Genomic DNA, 26,033 nt, shown 5'->3' with positions numbered 1-26,033 from the left:
ATAAAGATCAAGTTATTGTATTGTTTAATATATCACATCTGAAAGGATAAAATATTTACCACACCATTATTTTTATCACAGCAAAAAAAAGAATGTTATTTAAACAAATAAAGGAAAAGATAAAATAGACCTACTGCCAAAGAGATGCGAAGGAAAGCGAGCAATGTTTCCTTGCAATACAGGATGTTCATACAGTATACAATCACTCTACTGCCAAATAGAATTACGGGAATGGCATATACTTTGTGAATTAGTCACATTCCTTATCCCATACTATGTAATACCCGAATGACCACGTGTATCTCTCACACAAATTCAGTTGCCTGTATCACCCTCCTGCCACCCCATGGAAAACTAGGTCACAGAACTGTGAAGATGGACAAGGTCACACGATAAAGAGAATGTGGGAAGCTGGGTGGTCGCTGTGGTAGATCGCTCAGAAGTGCCTGGCTCCCATTGTAAAATAACAACAGCAACAACAAAAAATTAACAAAACAAAATTAACAAAAACAATAACAACAATAACAACAAAAATGATAATAGTGCAAATAATAATAAGTGTATACTGACATAAGCATAAAAAAATTGTCCAAATATCTCTAAGCATCACAACCATAGAGTACCATCCAAAACTCGGTGCCTCTGTCTGTAAACTTTTAATTAATCTTCCTTACGTGACTAAGCAAACCTGTCCTGCCATGGAGCTCAAAGCAAGCTGTGTGAACGCATTGTGGACAGCAAATTGTTAGAACGAGACAACAATCGCCGAGGTTCACATCACAAAGCCAAAAGGTTCCTACATGACAGGCCATTATTGTACATCCGTCTCTATTCCCTTGGACGCACTATCACTGCTTCACATGGTCGGCCTGCTTCTGCACGCATCACACGCTGCCTCCACGCACAATCGCAGCTATTTACTTATTTATTTCCTTAACATTTACACACTAACCCAGAAAGTGAGGTGGTTCATATCTGCAGGTCTGGATCAGAGGCTTGGGAGTGCATTGCATCAAGAGGTAGTACTCGGTACTTTAAGCCTTAACCCTGACCTCACCACTACTGCTTGCGTCACGTTCTCATTTTTACCTCTCAAGATTTCTCAATACATTTCAAGAAAAGACGAACCTGTGATGTTTTCTGCCTGATTTATCTCGCTACATCACAGAGCTGGATGTCGCCGCGTCTCTTTTTATTACCCACTCCGCCGTCATCCTCGGGCACTTCATAGTCATGCTGCCAATTGAGGACAAAAGGTAAAAATATATCCACCCTTCAAGACTCGTCACAACCTTCTCATCCTCACAGCATTCTGCATGTGATGGCACTGAACTCTACTACACCTCGGTATGATACCGTCATAACACCACAGGACGTCTATGCGATAAACTCAGTATTAAAGGTCCCCAGAGGGTCTCTCGAAAGGTCAAAGAGAGAAATTAATATGCCGAGATAAAGGGACATGTTGCCGTATCTGCCAAGGGTCCGCCTCGGAGCCGCGACAGAGATGGGAGCTGAGGAGCCACGGGCTTGGCAGATGAAGGCCTCGAGTGTATCATCGCTCCTCTTCTGACTCTAACTTACCCTGACCCTCCCTGACCCTTAACTCTACGTTTCACACCCGGAACACGTACCGTACCACAACAAATCAGCGGCTTCTCAAGAACTTTCACTTGTATGAAACTATTAAATTACCATAACTCATTCTCTGTGATGTTCAGTTATTGTCACGTAAAGTGTGCTTATCTACTTGGTGCTGGAATGCGATATAAGCACGTAAATAAAATAAAGACGAAGTATGGATATTATTGAATTGTGTAGATAAGAAAACGTATCTTAGACCTTAAACCAACCGAGTTTAAGAAATTCGGTGGAGAAAAAAAAATAAAGGATGACGGAATAATAGCACATAGCGACAGACTTGCTGTACAAGTGATAGATGGCTGGCGACCCTTATCCTCCCCGCCCAACACAGCTGACGAGGCACCAATTATTAGTTTAGTCTAGTCTTACGTCACCCGCGAGAGCTGGTCACAACCTGACCTCCGCTGGGCCTCTTCAAGGGATCTGTCGCCAGCCACTCGTCTAAGAGAATTTAATAAGTGAATGATGGAAGAAGCTCCGTCGATCCACCGGTAATGTCACACCGGGGGCAGCTGTGACCTGGTGCATCAGCCTCAAGTGGTGTCTTCCTCATCTTACCTCACCCTGCCTCACACCTCTCCATCCCTCCTCCACTTTGTTACCCTCTTCCTCTTCTCAACTTCTTCACCCTGCATTACACCTCTCTGTCCCTCCTCCTATACCAACCTTCATTCTTAGTACTCGCCCACCCTTCCACACACCCACACTCACCGTCTACTTCAAACCTTTAACAGAACTTCTGCTTCTAATAAGGCAGCCTCTGTGTCTTTGTAGAGACATGTCCGTTATGGAAGGAGGTGATGAATTCACCTTTTAACTTATGGGAAGGGAAGGGAAAACGGATCATTGTCGTTACGAAATAAGGCGAGCTGTTCATCACACTGACCTCCTGACACTCACGGAGGTCTGTTTCAGGGTGGCTTTGATAGGGAGAGATAGCTAACGAAGGGTCGATGTTTAAAAGTAACGAATGAATGTCAATGTATTCTTGATAAATTAATTTACTCTATACATACAGCATCATTGACGTTGCCACGCACACACACACACACACACACACACACACACACACACACACACACACACATTCCATTTAAAATTTTTGCTCAAATATCCATCCATCTCAGTCTCCTCTTCCGCCACCGTCACACATATAGCCTTGATCATCGTCAGGAGTGTAATTCCATCACCACAGGCAGCCATGAGTCAGGACTGCACCACGTATGTTATCTAGGATGCTGACAGGATCTTTCTTTTCACCACCTCTGTCAGTCAGTCCCTCCCTCCCTTCGTCATGTGAGGTAGTGTGTGAAGTGAAGAATTAAAAACCACTCTCTCTCTCTCTCTCTCTCTCTCTCTCTCTCTCTCTCTCTCTCATCTCTCATGGAATATAGCAAAATTTCTCAATAAATTACACATGATCTGATAGGTCAGTTTTCCTTGTGGCTGTTACCTCACCTGATCAAAGAAAACACTGTTCCTATTGTTAGAGAAAGTGTGGACTGTGTGGAGAGAGAGAGAGAGAGAGAGAGAGAGAGAGAGAGAGAGAGAGAGAGAGAGAGAGAGAGAGAGAGAGAGAGAGAGAGAGAGAGAGAGAGAGAGAGAGAGAGAGAGAGAGACAATGAAACAAACAAAGATAGAAATATAGTACAAGAAAACTAGTTTAGTCTCCCTTTTAAAACCTCGTTTTCTCTTTTTCAACCATCCTCTCCCCTCCTTGGCCTCCTCCTACCTCCCCTCCCCATTCCGAAATGCTCAACAGTCTCCTCTCCCTCGCCTTCTCAACTCCTCACACAAGTCCCATTCATATGCCATCTGCTCCCCGCCCCTCAGCTCGGCGCCTCGGTTCCTCCCCTCCCAGGCACACAACACCCATCCTTCAGAAGCATCCACTCGAGTTCCCCTCCACACTACACTCTTGCTACAGTTCATGCTTTATATACGTCACACGGTAGGGTCAAGGGAACGTCCTCAATACTCACGCTACAAAGGAACACAAAATAACGTAAAGGATGAACAAATGATGATGGTGGTAATGACTGTTATGAAGACAGCGTTGGCTACACTGTGTCGTTATACCAGTTATGTGTCTATTTCAACCCTAGAAAACCGAATTAATTATACATTACCTACTAGTCACACCATGATGTTATAATGTCTCTCCAAGTTACTAATAGCTCATCGCAATGATTCTTAACCATTTTACCACCACGCCCCACTTTCACGCCCCCTTACATCTATGTATACAATTCCCTTCCAGACTTAAAGAAAATGACGATACTTTTGCATTTTCATAAACTTCGTTACATGACCATGCTGTCATTAAGAGAATGACAAATACAATTGAGAAATTCACTCTTTTTCCCAAGGACCCCCCCCCCTTTGGAAATTAGTGACGTCCCCTAGGGAGAGCGCGTCCCCTAGGTTAAGAACCACTGGATTATCGTCTTATACTGTACATGCGTGCATCAACAATTATCAACAGCTGAATAACAAGCAACAGTTGTGTGAGTGGAGAGCATAAATCAGAGGATACACGAAACGAAAACCTACGAACGGCACACAACACCCTTACATCACAAAATCTTTACAATCTTACAAACAAAGGAACCATTCACGACACAATTAATTTTCTGTACCCAGGCCCTTACATTGCATCACCGCAGCTAACAACTAACATGTAACTTGACTTGCATAACGCGGCGCCACGTGTCCTCCCCTCACACCACAGCCCTTCCTAGCGAGTTGGTGCCCCGCTAACACCATTGCTCGCCTGTTTCCGTCTGCCCCACCCAAACACCGAGGAACGCGACAGTAGCTCATCTCTTGCCTTTGTCTCATTCCTCCTCCGTTAGGTCTCCCCACCCGTGACGCCGCATTGCATCCGCCTATAACTGCTTAGAAGGATGGAAGATGCTTTGTTGAAATGTTCAATATATTCTTTAATTCGCCTATATATACCAAAAATAACATTCCTATCATATTGATTTGAGTATAAATGTGAAGTAACCATATTTTCTATGATTTCATCATTTCTTGCTATTCTCTTTTTTTCTTTCTTACACTTTATGGGATGCTCCATTCGTGCGGTCTCTTCACACACAGCCTTGCCCTTCCGTTAGTAAATCAACAACAAAAACATTTTCATCCTCAACTGACTCTCGCTGACCACGTGTGTGTGTGTGTGTGTGTGTGTGTGTGTGTGTGTGTGTGTGTGTGTGTGTGTGTGTGTGTGTGTGTGTGTGTGTGTGTGTGTGTGTGTGACCGAACGAAGAAATGTAACAAAAGTCCCCAGCGACACTAACATTTAGCAGACGAACCTCGAGTGAGGATCATTAGTATTGGTGAAACATAATAAGCACTGCCGGATAGGTGGAGGGAAAATGCGACATTAATCTACCTGGTAACTATGTGCGATGAAGCGGAAAGAGGGGAAATGTTGCGTGCGTGCGTATTATTTCCTCTTTCATATTCATAATAAAACTGGAGCAAAATAAAACTGTTACTATAATGCAAAGATGATCATTAAATTACGTGACCATCATACTTTTCATAGTACTTCACACTTGACAGTTTCATGTACAGATATTACAGTAGTTATTCAACTTAATGTCACTATAATATATTTCATGAACATTTCTAATCTCCTCATACTTTAATTATATTTACTCAAAGATCAAAAAGATGAGCAAACACACACACACACACACACACACACACACACACACACACACACACACACACACACACACACACACACCATAGCGCGATAAAAACAGGGGCGGCTGAACCCTTTTGGCTTGGCACACAAACATATCCTCATTACTAATCATCGCTTTATGCCATGACTCAAATCGCCAAAATAACCTCACCTTATTTACAACTGTTTCACGCACAACTTTCCGGTGACGCTGCGGACACCTGGGGCATTCGCTCTCTCACGGCCGGAAACACCAGAGGGGATTTAATTCAGTTCCTGTTAGGGTCTTCCGGTGCCGCAGCTCAACTCAACGCATGGCTCCGTCACAGGCTCTTGGCCCACGCCTTGTTTTATCTACTCGTGGTGTTATGGCTCCATAAAGGAGGATCTGGATAAAGACAAATTTTTTTCTTTTTTTTTTAAGTAGATATAACTTTAACGGTAAGGATATAAATGTATGTCATCAAGCTAACTTGGGCAACCATTTAACTGCTTCCACGTGTGTTTATGTTTATGTTGTCACAGCAGGGTGGGTAAAAGGAACTCAACTGGTTATATATGTATTACAGCAACGACTGAAACTATTACCTTGTCTAAAGTTATGAGAAAGATATACATACGTTCCTATAAAGCAAGTCCCTACACACATTTTCTGGGTCATGTTCTACTGGCACACTCAAGGTCATGTCCAGGTGAACAGTTAAATGTAAACAACAAACGAGTACAACAATGGCTGGAGAAAGTCATTCTCCGGTAACCACAGCATCCTGTCAATATGACAGATGTCTTTTTTTATACGTCCGTCATATGAAACACTTTATTTCGATGTGGTCTCATCCTCAGTTAAATTTGCATCTTCAAAAATGAATTATTCTCAAACGAAAAATACAAAGTTCTATATATACTTTCCCTTTCACTTTAGAATGGCTCCATGTTGTAACTAATAATTTTTTTTTCTAAGTGTAACCTCGATGTCGTTCACAGGACGTCGGCATGCCAGGCTCCGGTGAAGCAGCCATCTCACCTCGACGTGACCTGACCCTCCACCACGCGCCGCCGGCCACGCTTCCCCGAACGCACACCATCACGTGTCCACCTGTCAAGGAGGAACGTCGGGACTGGGTAAACTCTCTTGGAAGGTCAAAAGCCTTAAATGACGGCAGCTGCTCGACAGAAGACACCACGCCCACCATGCCTACTCGAAAACATGCCCCACTCAGATCTCGGGACACCTGGCACGGCTGGTCTCCAGCATCCAGGATCAGTTCCATTAGGTTACCAGGATCCAGGTCCACATTTACCAGATCACGTGACATGAGATTCAGCTCCACCAGGTCCTATGACCCGAGACACTACTCCATCAGGTCCCGAGCATCACTGAATCGTTCCGTCAGATCCCGATCCTCCGTACGCTCCTTGGCCTCCCGAGCGTCGTCAACTTTGCATCGCTCCTTTCGACGCACTGGCCCTATCTACAGGGTGACCATCTCCCGGGCAAGGGCAGCCAGGGAATGGGCGGGCACCTTCAGGGAGCAAATAAGCAGCAAGGGTGGGACTCTTCTCCTGACACCTGCTCGCGGTCGCCGCCAGCCCGAAGTGGTGGCAACACGCGGCACCCCGACTCCCGAGCCAGCCAGGAATAGCCCTTGGGTTCATGCGACCCGCAGGGCGGCGTCTGCATCCCGCACCGTACACTGGGAGGTCGCCAGTGGGTTGGCGGCCTTGTTTGAGTGCGGAGCGACCGCTGGTAGTGCAGCGGCTGCGGGTGTTGGGAGGGTGTGCTCTGCTGCCGCAGCCATGGCCGATGGCAAGCTGCAGCAGCTACGCCGTTCTATCAGTTCATGGAGTCTGTCCACCGTTAAGAAGCCCAAAATCACCGTCCCTAAACTCAAAACTCCAAAAATCAAACTCTTCCGCGGCAAGAAAAACAGGTGAGTCAATTAGCTAAACAGGTGTCCACAGGTGCCAGGTATACCAGGAACGCACAGTAATACCAGAACAGGTAAGAGAAACTTGCATATTTGAACAGTAAATGCAAAGTAAATTCAATATCTCAGTCAACCAAAATCAAGCTAGTGAACACGTGAGCATCCCCGGCCCGGCCCACAGCTGGCTACGGGCCGATGGGTCTGGCCAGCTTCCCATCTACAGAGACATCTCACTCTAGCGACTCGTGGTTTTGCATGTGCACAAAATTACTGCATGTCTGTACAATGTTTACTCCACCTATGTTCAGTATTATATCAATTAGCAAATTAATTTGTTACCATAATTGTGGACTAATTATTAAAGGTATTGATGCATATTGTACATAATTATCTACAACGTAGACAGACACACAGACAGAGAGGCAGAAACGTACATTGTAAAATGACAAAGCTAACACGATATGAAATAAAAAAATAGAAGATAGAGAATTTATAATGTAAATTATATAGAGATTAACCAGCTGTTAGTTTATCCGTTCTAACGTATTCATAGACATTCTCTCTCAGATACCGCACTAGTGAAAACAAAACTGGCAGTCCCTTTCCTGAGCGCTTCATTATAACGTCAGGAGCTACTCTAGGGAACACAGGATACAGGGATTGCTAGACTCGTCGCAACCATTGTGCTGGCATCCCAACACAATCCACCATTATTTTCCATTCACTGTCACCTGATAGCAAAGGTCGCCATGAAAGAACTGTTACATGTCCAGTAAATGACGTGCATATTTAATCTATACTATACAGATATGTACGCTTCTACAGTCTACACACATTCCTGGGGCACTTCCTCAGAATGCATGATCCACGACCACTAACTTATAGCACCAGCATCACCAGCGATTTCATCTAAATTCGTGTCGAACTTGTGTACGTTTCCTTCATATCACACACACACGCACACACACACACACACACACACACACACACACACACACACACACACACACACACACACACACACACACACACACACACACACACACACACACACACACACACACACACACACACACACACACACACACATTTATTTATATATATATATATATATATATATATATATATATATATATATATATATATATATATATATATATATATATATATATATATATATATATATATATATATATATATATATATATATATATATATATATATATATATATATATATATATATATATATATATATATATATATATATATATATATATATATATATATGCACTATTACAGCGCCTAACATCATCAACATAATCAACTAATGTCCATATCTTGAAATTCAGACTTTAATTACACTTTGAACAGCGATGATTCATGATTAGAGTCGTGTTAGGAACATCTAAGTATTCCACGCGGTAAGGGAGCGATAAATAATTAATCGCATTTCGGACAAAATAAATGTTTCAGCTCATCTTCTATCTATAGAAAGAGTATTCCTGAGACCTGCTAACTAGTCCTCTTTAAATTCCCACCCGTAATGTCTCCTTTCACTTATCAATACCTGCTATTAGTAATAAAGCAAATAAATAAAAACACTAAACCTTACCACCTATTTTAAGATTTTTAATTTTTTTTTTTACTTTGAGTTGATGAAAAGAAACTAAACAAAGACTGAAATCAAAGAAAACACCAATGAATGACGAGACTCAATCAGTTCCCAAATTCACATGCATACACACACACACACACACACACACACACACACACACACACACATTAGTCACGTGTACATTCAAGCGACATTAATATTCATCAGTGCGGTGGCCCAACCTCTGTGTATAAATCAAGGTCAGTTTGATATACTCCACTGACCTTGGTTCTGATGCCCATCCCCGTCGGTATGTGACAGAGTACTGGCACTTTCACAAGGTCACACGGATACAAAGAGAATCAAGGACACTGGGAGAGTTAGATGTAGACAGAAGCACATAAAAGAAGTACATAGACGGAACCGAAAGGTCAATACACTGTTATTCTTAGACAAACTAACATATTTACTACGGTGGTCTCAAGGTGGAATCCGGGATAAACTGCAGGTTGAATTATTCTCATATTTTCTCCTGAGCTAAGTTTCTTTTTTCTTTTTTTATTCCTCTTTTTGTAGTAAATGAAATTGACTATTGAAAATAATGCCCAATGGTATCAATACATTATCAAGTATTTCGTTCTGCAATGACAGACTTCATATTAATGTGTGTGTGTGTGTGTGTGTGTGTGTGTGTGTGTGTGTGTGTGTGTGTGTGTGTGTGTGTGTGTGTGTGTGTGTGTGTGTGTCAAACAAATAGCTACATAATAAGAACTGCCGTACAGTATTTGATAAAAAAAATATATATATATAAGCCAAACCCGATAACATAACACATTAATCACAAGTAATACCGTTGGTCAGCCTGCAATTAACATCACAACTAAAGAAATGACGTGTTATTGCTGGCTAGGTAAGCTGATATTCTTACATCAGCTATTAAACAAAACAACTTCAGCTTTTCATAAAACCATGTGTCCTGGATACTAATAAAATAACCTATCGCAAAACAAATAGATAAATAAATACTAACAACTTCACATGATTCATCAAAATGTCTTTAAACATTATAACACAGAACACACTCATTTCATGGGAGCAGAATCAAAAAGTAACCTTCATATCCGTTCACTCATAACTTAGACGTAACTTGCAGTAAGAAACAATTTACTTACACTCCATCACCTTTTTCCCAGTGTAACATAAGTAAGTAATGACACGACGCTTTGTTTTGTTTTGGGACACGACTCACGATTCTTTCCGTTCTCCGTTTTTCTCTCTTTTATGTTTCTTCCACTCATATAACACACACAGACACACACACACACACACACACACACACACACACACACACACACACACACACACACACACACACTGCAGTTCCTTATTACCTAAGACACGTGCACCAAGGTCGTGATACAAAATTAAGAACTGTAGCAAAAACCAGTAATGGTGTTGCAGTTCTCTGACTCGTCCCCTGCGACGCCAACCCTCGGTATGCAATGTCTCTCATGAGACCCAATGAGAGAGAGAGAGAGAGAGAGAGAGAGAGAGAGAGAGAGAGAGAGAGAGAGAGAGAGAGAGAGAGAGAGGGGAGAGAAAATACAGCTCAGTTTAAGCAAGAAATTTTTTGAGTAACTTCATACTCTTATATTAAGTACGTGTAGGTGATAAAACTCACTTTTCTTCCTCAGCGACCTCACTTTATGACGTCCCAAACTACCATGCGTTGTAAGAAGTGTGTGTGTGTGTGTGTGTGTGTGTGTGTGTGTGTGTGTGTGTGTGTGTGTGTGTGTGTGTGTGTGTGTGTGTGTGTGTAATTCACCTCGGTCGTCTGCTGGTCACCCAGCCAGTCTTCCCCATTACGGAGCGAGCTCAGAGTTCATAGACCGATCTTCGGGTAGGACTGAGACCGCAGTGTGTGTGTGTGTGTAAGTAAAGTTTATCGTCTTGAACTTGTAGAGTAAATGCCAGCCAGCTATGACCCTCCCAGTGAGGTGCATCAGTGCAATACCTCTCACCGACCTGACCGAGGAGCGAACCTCCATCTACCATGTGATAGGGCAAAGATGATACAGTGAATTCTCTCTCTCTCTCTCTCTCTCTCTCTCTCTCTCTCTCTCTCTCTCTCTCTCTCTCTTAAAACTACCTCATGTCAACCTTCTTTCATTTCCTTTTCTGTTGGGTGATATTTTTTCCCACATTTTTCTCAAGCAATGTTGCTGCAATAATCGTTCCTCATAAGTATACATTACTTAAACTTCTCTGGCTGTGACAGTGTGACACTAGAGTGAGTAGACATTCTATGTCCTACATCCCAACCCATAACTCTACATTGTTGTCTTTCCTAACTGTAAAATATATTATCTTTGACCTTATCGCTCGCTATCCATTGTAAGTATGAAGCACAATTTCCTCATTCCTAAGCTTAATTTTCACACATTCAGGACTGACATCACAAGCTCTCCCTAGATGTAATTTGCTCATCAAGTCTTACCCGCCACGCCTGCGACGCACCTCTCATTGTCACGGCTCTGCTGCTCTCAGAGCGGAGAGGCGGCGAGCACTACAACCAGTTAGTTCATGCTGGTTACGAGAGCACTAACATATCTTTGGTTTCTTACTGGAATGCTCGATTTTAATAGAGATACTAAACTACACTTGTTAAATCAGAAAATTAATCGTAGTATGAATTACGATAAAGTGTATATAATCTAATGCTGCCATTGTTTTTTGAGAGAGGATGTACAATGTTTGTTGGTATGGTAACGCGCCGTGTGTACAAGTATCTATAATGTCGGTAAAAGAACGTGTGAAGGTCCAAGGTTGGCGCACTGATGGAGAGCTTTACGTAATAACATAACAATTCCACTATTAAAAATCTCATGTCAGTCCACCACACCTGAACTTCCACGCTGCCTCCATCTAACAATACATACGCATGGCGGTCATCCAACACGCATTTACATCCTTCACCAAGCACAATAATCACCGTAAAGCAAAACGCCCTCTTCTTTTGCTAGTAATGAAAAAAAAAATCATATACAATACCTGAATCAGCCTTTTTGTTGTTGCTTTTTTTCATCCTCATTCAGATACATTTATCAACATACCGCTTCCTCTAACCACTTAATTGCGAAAGTGCTGTTCCATTAAGCATACGTTCTCTTTCTAAATGAAGAACATATGAATCTGCAAGAGTTGATGTACGTTTATGTATTATCTTCAGTTACCAGCATTAAATACAAATACAACGAAGGAAGAGGAATAGTGTTGCACGCGACAAGGGCACACGTGGTTCCCCTCATTATTCAAATCACCAACCTGATCAATATCTGACGCCCTTTACTGACCAAGAGTAATCACCAAACACATATGGTAGTAGTAGTATTATCACGGAAATCCATAGAAAACACTGAGAACACAAACATGCCCAAAGGGAAGCACATGAGCAGCACCATCATAGCTCACCGCCTACCTGACCCATAAAAACACTGTAATAAACTCTCCTATAAGACATCTTAGCCCGCCTGGACTTCTTACATTTCGCCTATAATCACCAAGGATTACAACAAATACCTTCTTTACCTGTCTCAAGCAGTAACAGCAACGATGATTCACGATATACGCGACGGTTCGCGGACGGTCACAGGTAACAAAATATAACTCCGGAATGGCTACTGTAATGACGTCACGGGAGGGTGTTCGTAAGAGACATAAATGAAGAAAAGAACAATCCTTAATGTAAAAGTGAATCCAGATATATCCGTTTGATGTTATTGATATACAACATGATATGCTATGAGGAAGAACTTTATGCATGCCGAAGTTAATTAACTAGAAAAAAATAAGCCAATAATGAATGCAGGATGGTCGCTTGTCATCACTGAAGGCAAAAGGTTTCTTAGTGTACAATGACATAAGCCAACAATGAATGCAGAACGGTCGCTTCTTATCACTTGAGGCAAAAAGGTTTCTTGTTATACATTGACAGGAAAAACTACATCAGAGATGAGATGGTAAAGATAATAGCACATGAAACCTCTATGAATATGACGTAACAAATAATAACTCTAACAACGGCAACAGTTCGCCGCGCTGCTCGCTCTGAGTGCCAAAGATAGTGCGTGAAACATCTCTAACATTTTCTTCAGTGCATACTCGGTTGTCACTTAGCAGTCATACGGTGCCCATATGCCGTGTCAGAAGACCAGGTAACATAATGCGGCATGTCTAGCCACAAACATCAGCATTCACATGTGGTTATCATAGCCGCAGACAAGATCACTCTCCGAAACGAAGCTTCACTCACTGCGTTTCGGAACAGGCATCGGACAAAACGCAACAGGAGACATTAATCATTCGTGTATATACTGTGGACCTCTTATTTTGCCTTCCTTTCACCGAATATATCTATAAATGGAAAATAAAAGCATTAGCCGAGATGAACATTCACTTCTAATTCATACTACCAACTCCGTCATGACTTCCAAGGCGGGAAAAGAATGGACATTTGAAACACATTAATAGGGTGATACACATAGTGACCAGTTTTCTATAAGAGTTCCGGATGCTATGTCGCCGTTCATTAATAACATTATGGACAATAGAACATATTTCTTTAGTAAAATAGTTTTAGCATGATACACGTCAAATCCTACTGCGTAAAATTGTTTTTTTTTTTTTTATCATATACATAAACACTACATAAACACATTTTTCTTCGCTAGTATTCTTATTCCTACACTACTGGCAACATCGAGTAAATCAGCATCATAACTTTATCTCCTAATTGCTTTGTCAAGATAAAGATGCTTCAGTAACTTTTAAGTCAAGTGTCAGACAGGTGAGAAAGGTCTGGTGTAAGGTATGGTGCCGCATTGTAAACTAAAGTATAGAGTGATCGCCATTCACATTCACGCCGTTCAATAGCCATCTACCTGTAGGCTACATCAAACACTAACAAGTTTTTCTTTCAACGAATGGAAAGATAATCTCGCTACTTTTAAAATCTTTATTTTTTACCTCTAAGAGAAACTCATAGAACGGGACATTACTTTTTAATCACTTCCTCGTGCACAAGGGCCCTCACCTGCCAGCACATTCCCACGATGGTCTCGTATCTCCCTTTCTACTTTCACTTGGACAACAGCCTTCTCTACAAAACGAGACTATCAAATATACATCGTCTAGTGAGGCCTTGCGTAGCAGCAGCCAAAGCAACAACGCCTGACTGACTAAGAGTTCCTTGAATTAACATTTCTAGACTCAGCCCACCTCTTCACTCATTATTTTTTCTACATTTGTTTTTACTACTGATTCACACTTCCACATTCGATATGATTGTCTTGTCAGGGGATTTTCCCATTAAATTTCATAATTTGGAAGATAACTGGTAGGAGGGACTTGCATGTGTCGACATCAGGCACTTGACTATTTTGAAAGTGATTCTGGCAGAACCCCAACTTGGAGCGCCACTCTAGAAGTTGCCTTGAAATTTTCCCTGCCATTTTGGCCTCCTATTGTTTGTCTGAATTTGCTCTCTCTCTCTCTCTCTCTCTCTCTCTCTCTCTCTCTCTCTCTCTCTCTCTCTCTCTCTCCCATTCTTGGCCAGTAACTTTCCTCATCCTTTAATCTCCGTCACATATTCGTGTCTTTTTCCTTCTGCAGGCTGGGACATATTAAGGCACTTCATCCTTACCTAGTTTTGGCTATCTTTCCTTAAACCACATATCCAAGGTCACCTAATACTGCCTCTCCTCCTCCGGTTACTGTCACCACCACCACCACTGCCGCTGCTGCCCTCACACTTTCATCATAAGCCACACCACCACAACTATTTTCTGTTTTCGCCACAACCCGTTTCACCACTCACGGTCCACAAAACCTGCCTCACATAACCCTCCCACAAGACCAGCCTTACTAGCACCAGGTTACTCATCTTCGGCGCCGCTCCGCAGTTCTCCCAATAATATCTTGAGGCGAAGTTGAGTGACTTACGGCATATGGTTTAAACCCAGTGTCACCCAGTCTTCATTCTCTCTCTCTCTCTCTCTCTCTCTCTCTCTCTCTCTCTCTCTCTCTCTCTCTCTCTCTCTCTCTCTCTCTCTCTCTGTGTGTGTGTGTGTGTGTGTGTGTGTGTGTGTGTGTGTGTGTGTGTGTGTGTGTGTGTGTGTGTGTGTGTGTGTGTGTGTGTGTGTGTGTGTGAGTGGACTAAACGTTTTGTGGATCAAAACAAAAACTTAAGTCAACAGGAAACATCATTAAAATCTATAGTTGCATTTCAGTAATTCATGGGTTTTTTCGTATTTTTATTTTTATTTCAACCTACATTCTTTAACTTTTCAAGATGACAAGAAATTAAACTTACATTAATTTTATAGTATAAATTACTACGGGCAATGTGAACAGAAAAAAAACACTGCGTGAAAATTACTGCGAAGATTATAATCATGTAACATAGAATCTATACACTAATGGACAGAATTACGAGAGATTGCACTTAATAACAAAGAACAAAAATAGACACATTGCATTACTGATTATAATACTTTTCAATAACAAATAAGGAAATCAAGCAAGAAAATACGAAAGGACGTGGAGAAAGGTGTGACCTTCTGCTACAGAGGACGAGTTGTGGAGTACATCCGCCTCCTGTAAATGACCCTTTTGCGTCCATCACTCACGCCTGACTCTTTTGACACTCACTCACTCATCCTCAAACTCCTTTTCCTCCTTCCTGCTACTTCACTCGTGCCTCAAACCTAAGTACGTTTGATGTTCACTTCTTCGTTTATCCTGTGACGTTCTTTCCATGTGTTAACACTCGAAGTTATCCATTATTTTTTTTTTTTTTTTTTTTTTAGTATTAATCCTCAAGTGCTGTTTCTTTGCATGTGCCTTCTCTGAGCACCTCTTCCACCATATCATAACATACCATGCCAGTACGAACTACACCACGTTATACCATAAGCACTCACCCACCCATGAACTCTCTTACACACAAACACACACACAAACACACACACACACACACACACACACACACACACACACACACACACACACACACACACACACACACACAAATATGTACTAACTTTATCTCATCACATTCTCAACACAAAAATACACACACACACACACACACACACACACACACACACACACACTAACTTTATCTCACCACAGTTTCCGCACAAAAATACACACGCACACACACATACACACACACACACACCGGTCTAGTGGCAATGATGGTGCTGGTGGTGCTGGCCCTTCTCCACACTGCCTTAATACTTTGGCACTACAGAGTCTCCTGAGTGCCAAGGTGGCCCTGATGGCACCCTCATTTGTGATAGTATTAGCCAACTCACTCTGGCGGTGGCCCCTGTATTTACAATGAAGGTGAGGAGATAACGGGAAATAGGTATTGTTCAACAGTATTCCTAGTAGTTAATCTTCCCAGTAATTATACAGTACTTCATGCAGAACAGGACATGAGTACAAATAGGTCTGATATAAAAGGGTGAAGCACGTCAAGGAGAAGCATAAAACCAGGAAACACGAGTAACTGGTCATATTATAATACTTACTCGAGTAAGAACGTTCATAACGGAAACTGCAAGAATCCATCAGGCCTATATCTGGCAGTTCCTTTATAAAGCATGCCTACCTGTTTCCATCTATCATTTCCATCCATAAATGTATTTAATCTTCTTTAACCCGTTCGGTACTGGGACACATTTTTTACCTTGAGATTTGTGTATGATTAGACTATTTTATTGACATCAGGGAGGGTCTATGGAGGTCAGAAGATAAATGTCAGAGTCTTCACTATTTCCATCCAACACATAAGTTTCTGAAGCTGTATTAGATCACCAAATAGTCAACAGAATGAATATGGAAACGCGCCATGGTACTGATAAGGTTAAAGTTCCCTATCGACTCGGTACTTATTACCTGATTATTGTAGATCTTTCAGAAATAATCACTGAACCTGATACCAACAAGGAAAAAATCTTTGTTGTTATATTTGTTATTTTTTTCTAGTCTGAAGGTTGTGTCAAAAAAAAAAATGATCTATACTTCTAGACGATGAGTTAAACTTTGTGACGTTATGTTTGTATATTCCCGCACGAGTCACATGTATATCCACGTGTGTGCCCACGACCTGCACACAATGAATCAGAGAGTGAGTAATAGGGTATTTCCTTTCAACATATTTTCGTAACATAAATCACCTTTAGTTCTTCGAAACTAAAGAATAACAACAATAACACATGAATATGAATACGCGTGCTGAATAAACAATAATACAACATCATTCTCTACAACAACACTTTCAAATTGATTTCAAATATGAACAGAAAAGACAAAAAGCAACAACTATTTCTATAGAGTTTTACCGCCGTTCACATATCCTTGCCTGCGTGATGAATGTGGAAAGTTTATGCTAACGTAAAGAAGCTAAGGCTGGCAGGTGAACTTCTCATGTTGGGAGCCGCGTTGAAGCCAAGCTGCTGCGGCCGAACACGATCACACCAGCCGGACCTGAAATACGACATGCCCGAGAACCTCCTGTGTCGGGTCTTGGTTACAAGTCTCCGTGGCTTGTCGCGTCACTATTCTTCTCACCGTCGTGTCGCTTTACTTGCTCCAGTCACCGTAGTCTTGTAGTAGAGACAAATGATGTGTAGTGATGGTAAAGTAAATCGTTCAGCTTTATTATCTTTACTATTAGAACATCAATAAATTCCTACTGTTTCTTCAATGTGTGTGTGTGTGTGTGTGTGTGTGTGTGTGTGTGTGTGTGTGTGTGTGTGTGTGTGTGTGTGTGTGTGTGTGTGCAAAACAAGCGACCCAAGTTAATGACACACTTTCCGCCTCACAGCCCACACACAGGTTGAGTGTTGTTTACACGACAGAAATAGTTCACGCAAAAAAATGTCCGGACATCATGCCAACATTTCTTTGGGTCCTCCCTTCATTCACATTTTGCTTTAGCCGTCGTGAAGTAAGTGGCTCACGTTTTCTTTCCCATTCTCTCTCTCTCTCTCTCTCTCTCTCTCTCTCTCTCTCTCTCTCTCTCTCTCTCTGTTTAGAATTCCTCCATTTACTATATATAAACATTCACTTTATGTACTTTTCAATTCACGTCAAATGTCACCTTCCTTTTAGGCGAAAATACTCTCTTACTTCTTACATTTCTCACACTTTCTACCCTCCCTCCACTCATACATCCTTCATTCTCCACTCCGCCCTTCCCCCATTTTTATCTCGTCTCCTCTCTCGGCTCCCACCTCCTCCACTTTGCTGCACTCACCCTCGGCTCATATATCCTTCTCCCTACACCTGTATCTCCACCTTTCCTCTACCTCCCCCTCGCCCTCTGTTCAGCCTCCCACGTGTCATCTCCCCCTGCCCTGATGCCTTCTTCCCTTCCGTCCTGGCGCTCTTTCCCGTCCACCGTGGCGAGGGCGGTGTCTCTCCGTCGTCCCTCTAAACATAGCTTCCAAGAATGACGTCATGGCGGCTGTTCTTACGGCGTAATAAAGAGATAGACTAGTAAACAACCTTCGACGCAACAACACAGGAACGTAGTTTTGTCAGGTATATCTGGAGGTAGAAAAGACGAATGACTCAATAACGTGTCTGTAAACAGCATTATATGCGAAAACAAAGCGACTCAGTATGTAGCATTCCCTATGAAATTTTATAATCCCTCTATTTACGTATGTTACTTTTGAAATGGTATGATTTTTTAGCTGTTTGTTTATTTACCGTGGCGTCAGACTTGTAGGTACGAGTAGATGTTAGTGGGCCAACGCACTGTATAGGAATGAAGTCGACCCTTGATGATGCTCATTATTATTCTCTCTCCCTCCACACAACAACAGCTGATCCTTGCCACACATCCCTGCCAACCAAGATGTCTCTGTCACCTTCCCTTCTTTGTCCAGTGAATAAAAACTTAAACATGGGAAAAAATGCAAATATAGTAAAGAAGGGATCAAGGGATTTCCATATGAGGTAAGATAAAGAAGAAATAGGCTGATCTGAATAAAACACCGAGAAAATAGAAATATGGGAAAATGAAGATAAAATTCTAGAAGAACTAAAAGAAGGAAACAACAAATACAGATCATTATAGAAAACTAACCCGTTCTTGTCACATCCTTTTCCAATTAGAATGAATAAAAGTAAAATAGCAAAATAAAAATGAAAGTAAGAAACAAGGGAAATACAAAATACGAAGCACAAGAAGGGAGTAGATGCACACGAACACATTACACGGAACTAAAATTCGACAGAGAACAACAACAGCAACAACAAATCGGAAGCAAAGAAACGTATATGGAAAACAACGTGCAAAGAAATACATTACGAGAAATTACAGAGAAATGAAGTTTAATCCTTTTGTACTGGGACGCATTCTCATTATGCAATCTTGGTGTGATCAGACGATTTGATTTACATTAGGAAGGGTCTATGGAGGTCAGAATATTAATGGCCACAATCTTCACTATTTTAATCTCCGCATGAGTTTCTGAAGCTGTATAAAATCACCAAAATAGTAAGCAAAATTAATATGAAAACGCGTCCTGGTGCTGAAAGGGTTAAATACTACATAAATAAGGTTATTCTCAGGGTGAAAAAAAGATAAACAAAACGAAAGAGAAAAAAAAATAGAAAGATGAAGCAGCAGGCAAAGAAAGGAGGAGTTGCAACATATTACAGAGAACTGAGAACAGAGAACCAACTAACTTACTGGGTGAGTGTTGCGAGTGACGAAGAGGAGGAAGAGGAGGCAAGTGGTCTGACAGCTGGACGGGAAGGGCGATGACATGGCTTCCTGGAGATGGTGACGACATTCCTGTGCTGGTGAAGCTACAGTGAAACGAAAAAAAAAATATGTGAATGAATAAGGAAGGGAACAAAAAATGAAAGGAAGAAAGAAAGAAAGTGAAGATATATATAGAAAAAAGGAAAGGAACGATGATAGTTCAACTGAAGAAAATGAAAGCTAAATATTATGAAGAACAGAGGGAAATATATCAAGAAAGGACAAGAATAAACAACAATAGGCAAGAAGAAAGGATTCAAGAGGAGGTTGAAAAAAAATTATGAAAAATTAATATAAAAATGATGAAAATAAATATAAACAGTTACATGCAGATCAGAAGTGAGTAAAAAAAAAAAAGACAATAAAACAATGATAGTAAACAGAAGGAAGATGGAAGACATCGAGAATTTAGTAATTATATATAAAGAAAGTAAGAAAATGAACACAAACATAAAAAATCATACATATAAAAATGCGAATATCTTGATGCAAAACTGCATAGCAATGAAATATGTACAATGACGATAAACAAGGAAGAAAGGAAAATATTGATAAAGATAATTATATGAGAGAAAAAAACAAATAAGATCAGCACGAATATCCGGATTTGGCACCAGAATAAAACATGGACGAAAAAATTCAGCAAAAACTAAACCTCCTAATATAATAACAAACGAACAATGAGTAATTACGTGTATAAAACTAGAGGAAGCAAAACTCCCCTAATATAATAACGCAGACAATGGCTAATTATGTGTATAAAAAAGAAGAAAAAAGTGTGCAGTTCTGAGAGCGTATTCTCAAACATTACTGCGTCTTACCTAGACTAATTCAAACAGGCTGTATTGGAAGTTATTGTAAGTTTTCAAAGGTGTTTTCACAATTTAATTAATAGAAATATAGATATTCAACGGAGAAAACAGCAATTAAGACTTGAATGAAATTAAAATTGAAAAGTTCTTTAGTGAAACCATATGTGTTTCAAAGTACGGTCTCTGGACAAATGTGCTGGCTGGTTGAGATCATGAATGAGATGAGACAAGACAAGACAGGCAGTGAGCATACTTCTCCTAATGAAGAGAATGTGATGTCAGTAGTTGAGTGACGGAGGCAGGGTATATACGTCACAAGCTTTGTTTTCTCGCCGCAACTGTTTTCAAACCATTAATTGTGTTTTTAAAAGTGTTCATCTTTTCAATTCATCGTGTTGAAGGGGTTAATAACGAAAAAAAAATTGTCAACATGTCATTAGAATCCTACAACTACCCTTAAAAGCCCCAGTACCTTCAACTAGAGCTTATGAAACTCGACAGTGGAGATATGGCGCGCAAGTATTTCATAATATGCTCCAAACTGAAGATGTGACTAGAAAGAGGGAGTGGGTGGAGAGCAATGAAGTGGCAGCATCATGAATGAAGTGGTATACATTACATAGAGTGAGTGCGTGATGCACAAAATTATTTGAGGAAGTTGAGAGGATTAAGAAAGAAGTGTAGGTTGAGAAAGGGATGAATTAATGCAATGGAAGGAGTGGGAAAGTGTATTTAGTTATGGCGATGGTGGGAAAAAAAAAAATAAAACAGAGGAGAATAAAGAGCAGAAGAGAGAGTAAAAAAGTGTGCATAGGATGACAGAGAGAGCATGAAGGTGAAAAGGGAAGGATGAGGGAGGGGATGTGAAGGTGTAACTAGGGCATTATAAAGACGACAGTTTTCGGCAGAGAGAGAAGAGTGTCTTTAATCATTTAAGTGTGAGGGTGAGCATTTGGTGTCAGAGAGAGTGTGAAGCTGAAGAGAGAAGCAAAAGGGAAAGGATGTGAAGGTATATACGTATTGAGTGACAGAAGGAGAGAGAGAGAGAGAGAGAGAGAGAGAGAGAGAGAGAGAGAGAGAGAGAGAGAGAGAGAGAGAGAGAGAGAGAGAGAGAGAAGGGAGGACACCGCCAGACGCTTCCCGAAAACATTACGGTCACGTGACTCAACTTCCGGCGCACAAAAACACGGTAGGAGAGGGTGCCTGGTGCCTCTCCTCACTGGTGCCTTACTTGTCTGTTTACCTGTTTACTTATTCATTTACTTTTTTCTTTTTGCCTTATGTACGTTATTGTTTTCGTTTCTGCAGTTTCATTGTTGTTTTTGCCTTTTATTGTTGTTGTCGATGTTGATGTTGTTGTTGTTGTTGTTGTTGTTGTTGTTGTTGTTGTTGTTGTTGTAGGTGGTGGTGGTGGTGGTGGTGGTGGTGGTGTTTCCGTTGCTGTTGTCGTTGTTGTCATTACCTTTATTGTTGTTGTTGCTTGTAGGTTGCTGTTGTAGTAGTTGTTGTTGTTGTTGTTGTTGTTGTTGTTGTTGTTGTTGTTGATGATGGTAATGATGATGGTGATGATGATGATGATAATGATATTATTGTTGTTAATGGTGCAGCTGTCCTTGGTATTGTTATTCTTGCTGTTTATTGTATGACATAACGTACTCTAGTGCAGAAGTAAGCATGTCCCTGGATACACACACACACACACACACACACACACACACACACACACACACACACACACACTATACCGCGTAGTGTAGTGGTCAGCACGCTCGACTCACTATCGAGAGGGCCGGGTTCGAATCCCGGAAAGCGGCGAGGCAAATGGGCAAGCCTCTTAATGTATAGACCCTGTTCACCTAACAGTAAATAGGTACGGGATGTAACTCGAGGGGTTGTGGCCTCGCTTTCCCGGTGTGTGGAGTGCGGTGTGGTCTCATTCCTACCTGATGATCGGTCACTACGAGCTCTGAGCTTTTTCCGTAAGGGAAAGACTGGCTGGGTGACCAGCAGACGACCGAGGTGAATAACACTCTCTCTCTCTCTCTCTCTCTCTCTCTCTCTCTCTAAGTGCCTTAAATAAGATACACACATAACAACTACACTCGTACAGTACATGACACACCACGAACTACATGTATACACGACATAAAAACGTATCGTCCACCCACGTACTTTGTCTCACTTCTTATTATCCTATCCTCGTCGTTCTTCCTCTATTTATCTTTCCCTTTCCTTCATCCACCATAACTTTCCCTTTTTTCTTCTTCGTCGTATACTCATGACTTCTTGATACACTTCCATGTTCTTTTCAATTCTTTCGTTCGCCTTTTCTCCTCTTTATCGTTTAATTTCCTTTGTTTTATCAGCTCCTAGTGTTTCTTCCTTCCATCTTTTTTTTATTATTATTTTCTTTTCCTTATCATTATTTTTATATCAATTTTCTAACTTTGATTTTTAGCAATTTTTATTTCTTATCCTCTTTTTTTTTCTTCCGCCTTTCTTCTTCCTCCTCCTCCTCCTCTTTTCTTCCTACGTCCCGTCACCACTTGCTTCAGATGGTGTGAGTCTTCAAGGATCTTAGGTGTTAATCGACGCTTCCCGTAAGGCCATGCAGCTGACTCTTCTCGTGTCTTCTTTCATCATCTTATTCCGTGATTCATTGCGTCTTTCTATCTCCTCATGATTTCAGTAGCTTCTATTCATTTTTCCTTAGCTTTCTCTCTTCTCTCATGACGTTCGTGGAAGTTGTTTTCTGTCCTTTTTCTTCTTTTTTTTCCACTTTTAACATTCCCTTCCATTTAAGGTCTTTAGATTTGATACCTCAGAAGATTGTGTTTCCTTATGTTCGTTCTTTCCTTCCATTTGTTTGCATTTTTACTCGGGTTTATGGTCTCTCTCTCTCTCTCTCTCTCTCTCTCTCTCTCTCTCTCTCTCTCTCTCTCTCTCTCTCTCTCTCTCTATCTATCTATCTATCTATCTATCTATCTCTCTCTCTCTCAAAATTCTTTATTTCAGCGTTTTATCACTATTCTGTTCAATATCCTCTATTAAAAAATTGCTGTGATTTTTAGGTGTAATTCATGACTCAAGTGTTTAACAAGAATTACGAATCATCGAAACGAAAAATATCCATGAATATTCCATTAATCACCTCTGTGGCCTTTGAAATCAATCATTATGCGAGAATATAGCATTTCAAAATAGGAGGTTCTGTTTTGCTAGCTTCCCTTTCCTCCGTCGTCTCAGGCTTGGTCCTCTCAATGTCGCTTCCTCTCATGCGGGTGTAAATGGGCGTGGGCGAGGCTATATGAGGGCGGGTTGTTAACGGGCAATTTTGAAAGGCTTACAGGACGCTGGGTGTCCCCTGCCTGAACCAAGCCCTGGAGGTGGTGGTGGTGGTGGTAATGTGGGGTCCAGAGTATTTCCTCCCCGTCTCCATAGACACTTGTTTCGAGCACGTTTTCTGTTTTTTACGTCACGTCCGGAGCCCTTGTAGCGGTGGTGGTGGTGGTGGAGGTGGTGGAGGTGGTGGTGGTAGTGGATATATTGTAATTGCAGTTATTATTATTGCTTTTGCAAATATAATACAAGTAATAGTACTGCCATTATTAAAGTGCTGTTATTATCACCTACATATCACCTGATACCCAGGTTCTAGGTGGTTACACTCAAGATGAGCTTGGGCAGTGATATGGGCCCTAATATGAGTACCACTATGAGTAAAATTGCCTGCGCCACTAATGGGCGGAAGCTGAACAGCGCTTCCCATACACTCTTCAAGTGTGCCTACAGGCGCTATAGGCCTTACCGTAAAAAAAAAAGTACTACTACTACTACTACCACTACTACTACAACTACAACTACAACTACAACAACTACTACTACTACTACTATTGCTGCTGCTACTGCTACTGTTACTCCTACTACTACATCAAAACAACAGATACACTAGCAATCAAATGACAAGGACGACGACAACAACAGAACGACAAAAAAATTACCACCACCACCTCCTCCACCATAACCACTAATAACAACCAAACACCTAACCAGCCAACCAACCAAATAAACGAACAAGAAACCAACCGAACACACACACACACACACACACACACACACACACACACACACACACACACACACACACACACACACACACACACACAGTAATAAATCTTTCATCAGCATCGAAAATCACACACACGTAGCTAGTTCTCCTACTCTTCTTTCCTTCTTATCACGCTCTCATCAACCCCATCATGCTTCCTTTCCTTTTCCCTCCGTCCCTTCTTTTTTGTTCCTCTCTTCCTACTTCTCCTTCTCCTCCTCCCCCTCCCCCTCCTTCACCTTCTCCTCCTCCTCCTCTTCCTCCTGTTCTTTCTTCATCTATTTACTCTTCTCTACTTATCTGTAAGTATCAAAATACATTATAAAATCTCCTTAAGTATCTTTTCCTTACATGGTATCTATTACATCATGACAATCCTCCTCCTCCTCCTCCTCCTCCTCCTCCTCCTCCTTCTCCTTCTCCTCCTCCTCCTCCTCCTCCTCCTCTTTTTCTCCATCCTGATCCTCCTCACGGTTTCATTTGGTAAGTCATGCGGGCATCCTGAGAGAGAGAGAGAGAGAGAGCGGGATGCCCAGTGTGGCAGACAGCTGGGCACTCACTCTCACTCTCTCTCTCTCTCTCTCTCTCTCTCTCTCTCTCTCTCTCTCTCTCTCTCTCTCTGAACTTCTATACAAGTACAAATTAAGAGACTTAAAACATAAATGGCCTCGCCTCATTGAGATTATTAAGCTCTTGATTAAAGCTATGTGTGTGTGTGTGTGTGTGTGTGTGTGTGTGTGTGTGTGTGTGTGTGTGTGTGTGTGTGTGTGTGTGTGTGTGTGTGTGTGTGTGTGTGTGTGTGTGTGTGTGTGTGTGTGTGTGTGTGTGTGTCTCTTTCTCTCTCTCTCTCTCTCTCTCTCTCTCTCTCTCTCTCTCTCTCTCTCTCTCTCTCTCTCTCTCTCTCTCTCTCTCTCTCTCTCTCTGTGTGTGTGTGTGTGTGTGTGTGTGTGTGTGTGTGTGTGTGTGTGTGTGTGTGTGTGTGTGTGTGTGTGTGTGTGTGTGTGTGTGTGTGTGTGTGGTAGGATTATATACCCATCAACACCATAAATAGCACGTGCTCCATTTCTGTTTATATTCTCTCTTGCATCACTTACAGCATGAAATGAAGTTACTTTTTCTTCATAGTGGCTTTAGTGGGACATGTTTGTTTTATTTTCTCTTTTTTTTCATATTCTCAACGTGTACGAGGGCCAAAACCGTGAGGACCTTAGCAATGGGGACGTGCACAGTCTTTCCTGGCTGCTACACGTCACAATATTAATGTTCAAAGTCTTTTCTACCCCCCCTGCCATTCTCCCCTCCCAAAACATTGAAAGAAATAAACAAAGGGGAATGCGTACACACTACAACGTTTCTCTCTATGTCACTGCTTTATGAGTGTTGACGGAAATACAAGAACG

The 26,033-nt window shown here is 41.5% G+C and overlaps 1 protein-coding gene across 1 annotated transcript in view; it reads left to right on the top strand.

Annotated features, from left to right (window-relative positions):
- Positions 1-26,033, top strand: part of LOC123519095 — a 76,474-nt gene that overhangs the window by 3,410 nt on the left and 47,031 nt on the right. The window contains 1 exon segment of the mRNA XM_045280305.1: positions 6,329-7,275. Within this exon segment, the coding sequence (XP_045136240.1) occupies positions 6,338-7,275 (938 nt within the window). The 5' untranslated portion in view covers positions 6,329-6,337.

This window comes from Portunus trituberculatus, chromosome 44 (genome assembly GCF_017591435.1).
Source record: "Portunus trituberculatus isolate SZX2019 chromosome 44, ASM1759143v1, whole genome shotgun sequence".
Taxonomy (NCBI): Eukaryota; Metazoa; Arthropoda; class Malacostraca; order Decapoda; family Portunidae; genus Portunus; species Portunus trituberculatus.
The sequence above is the reverse complement of the archived record's forward strand: the minus strand, read 5'-3'. Positions and strand labels throughout refer to the sequence as shown.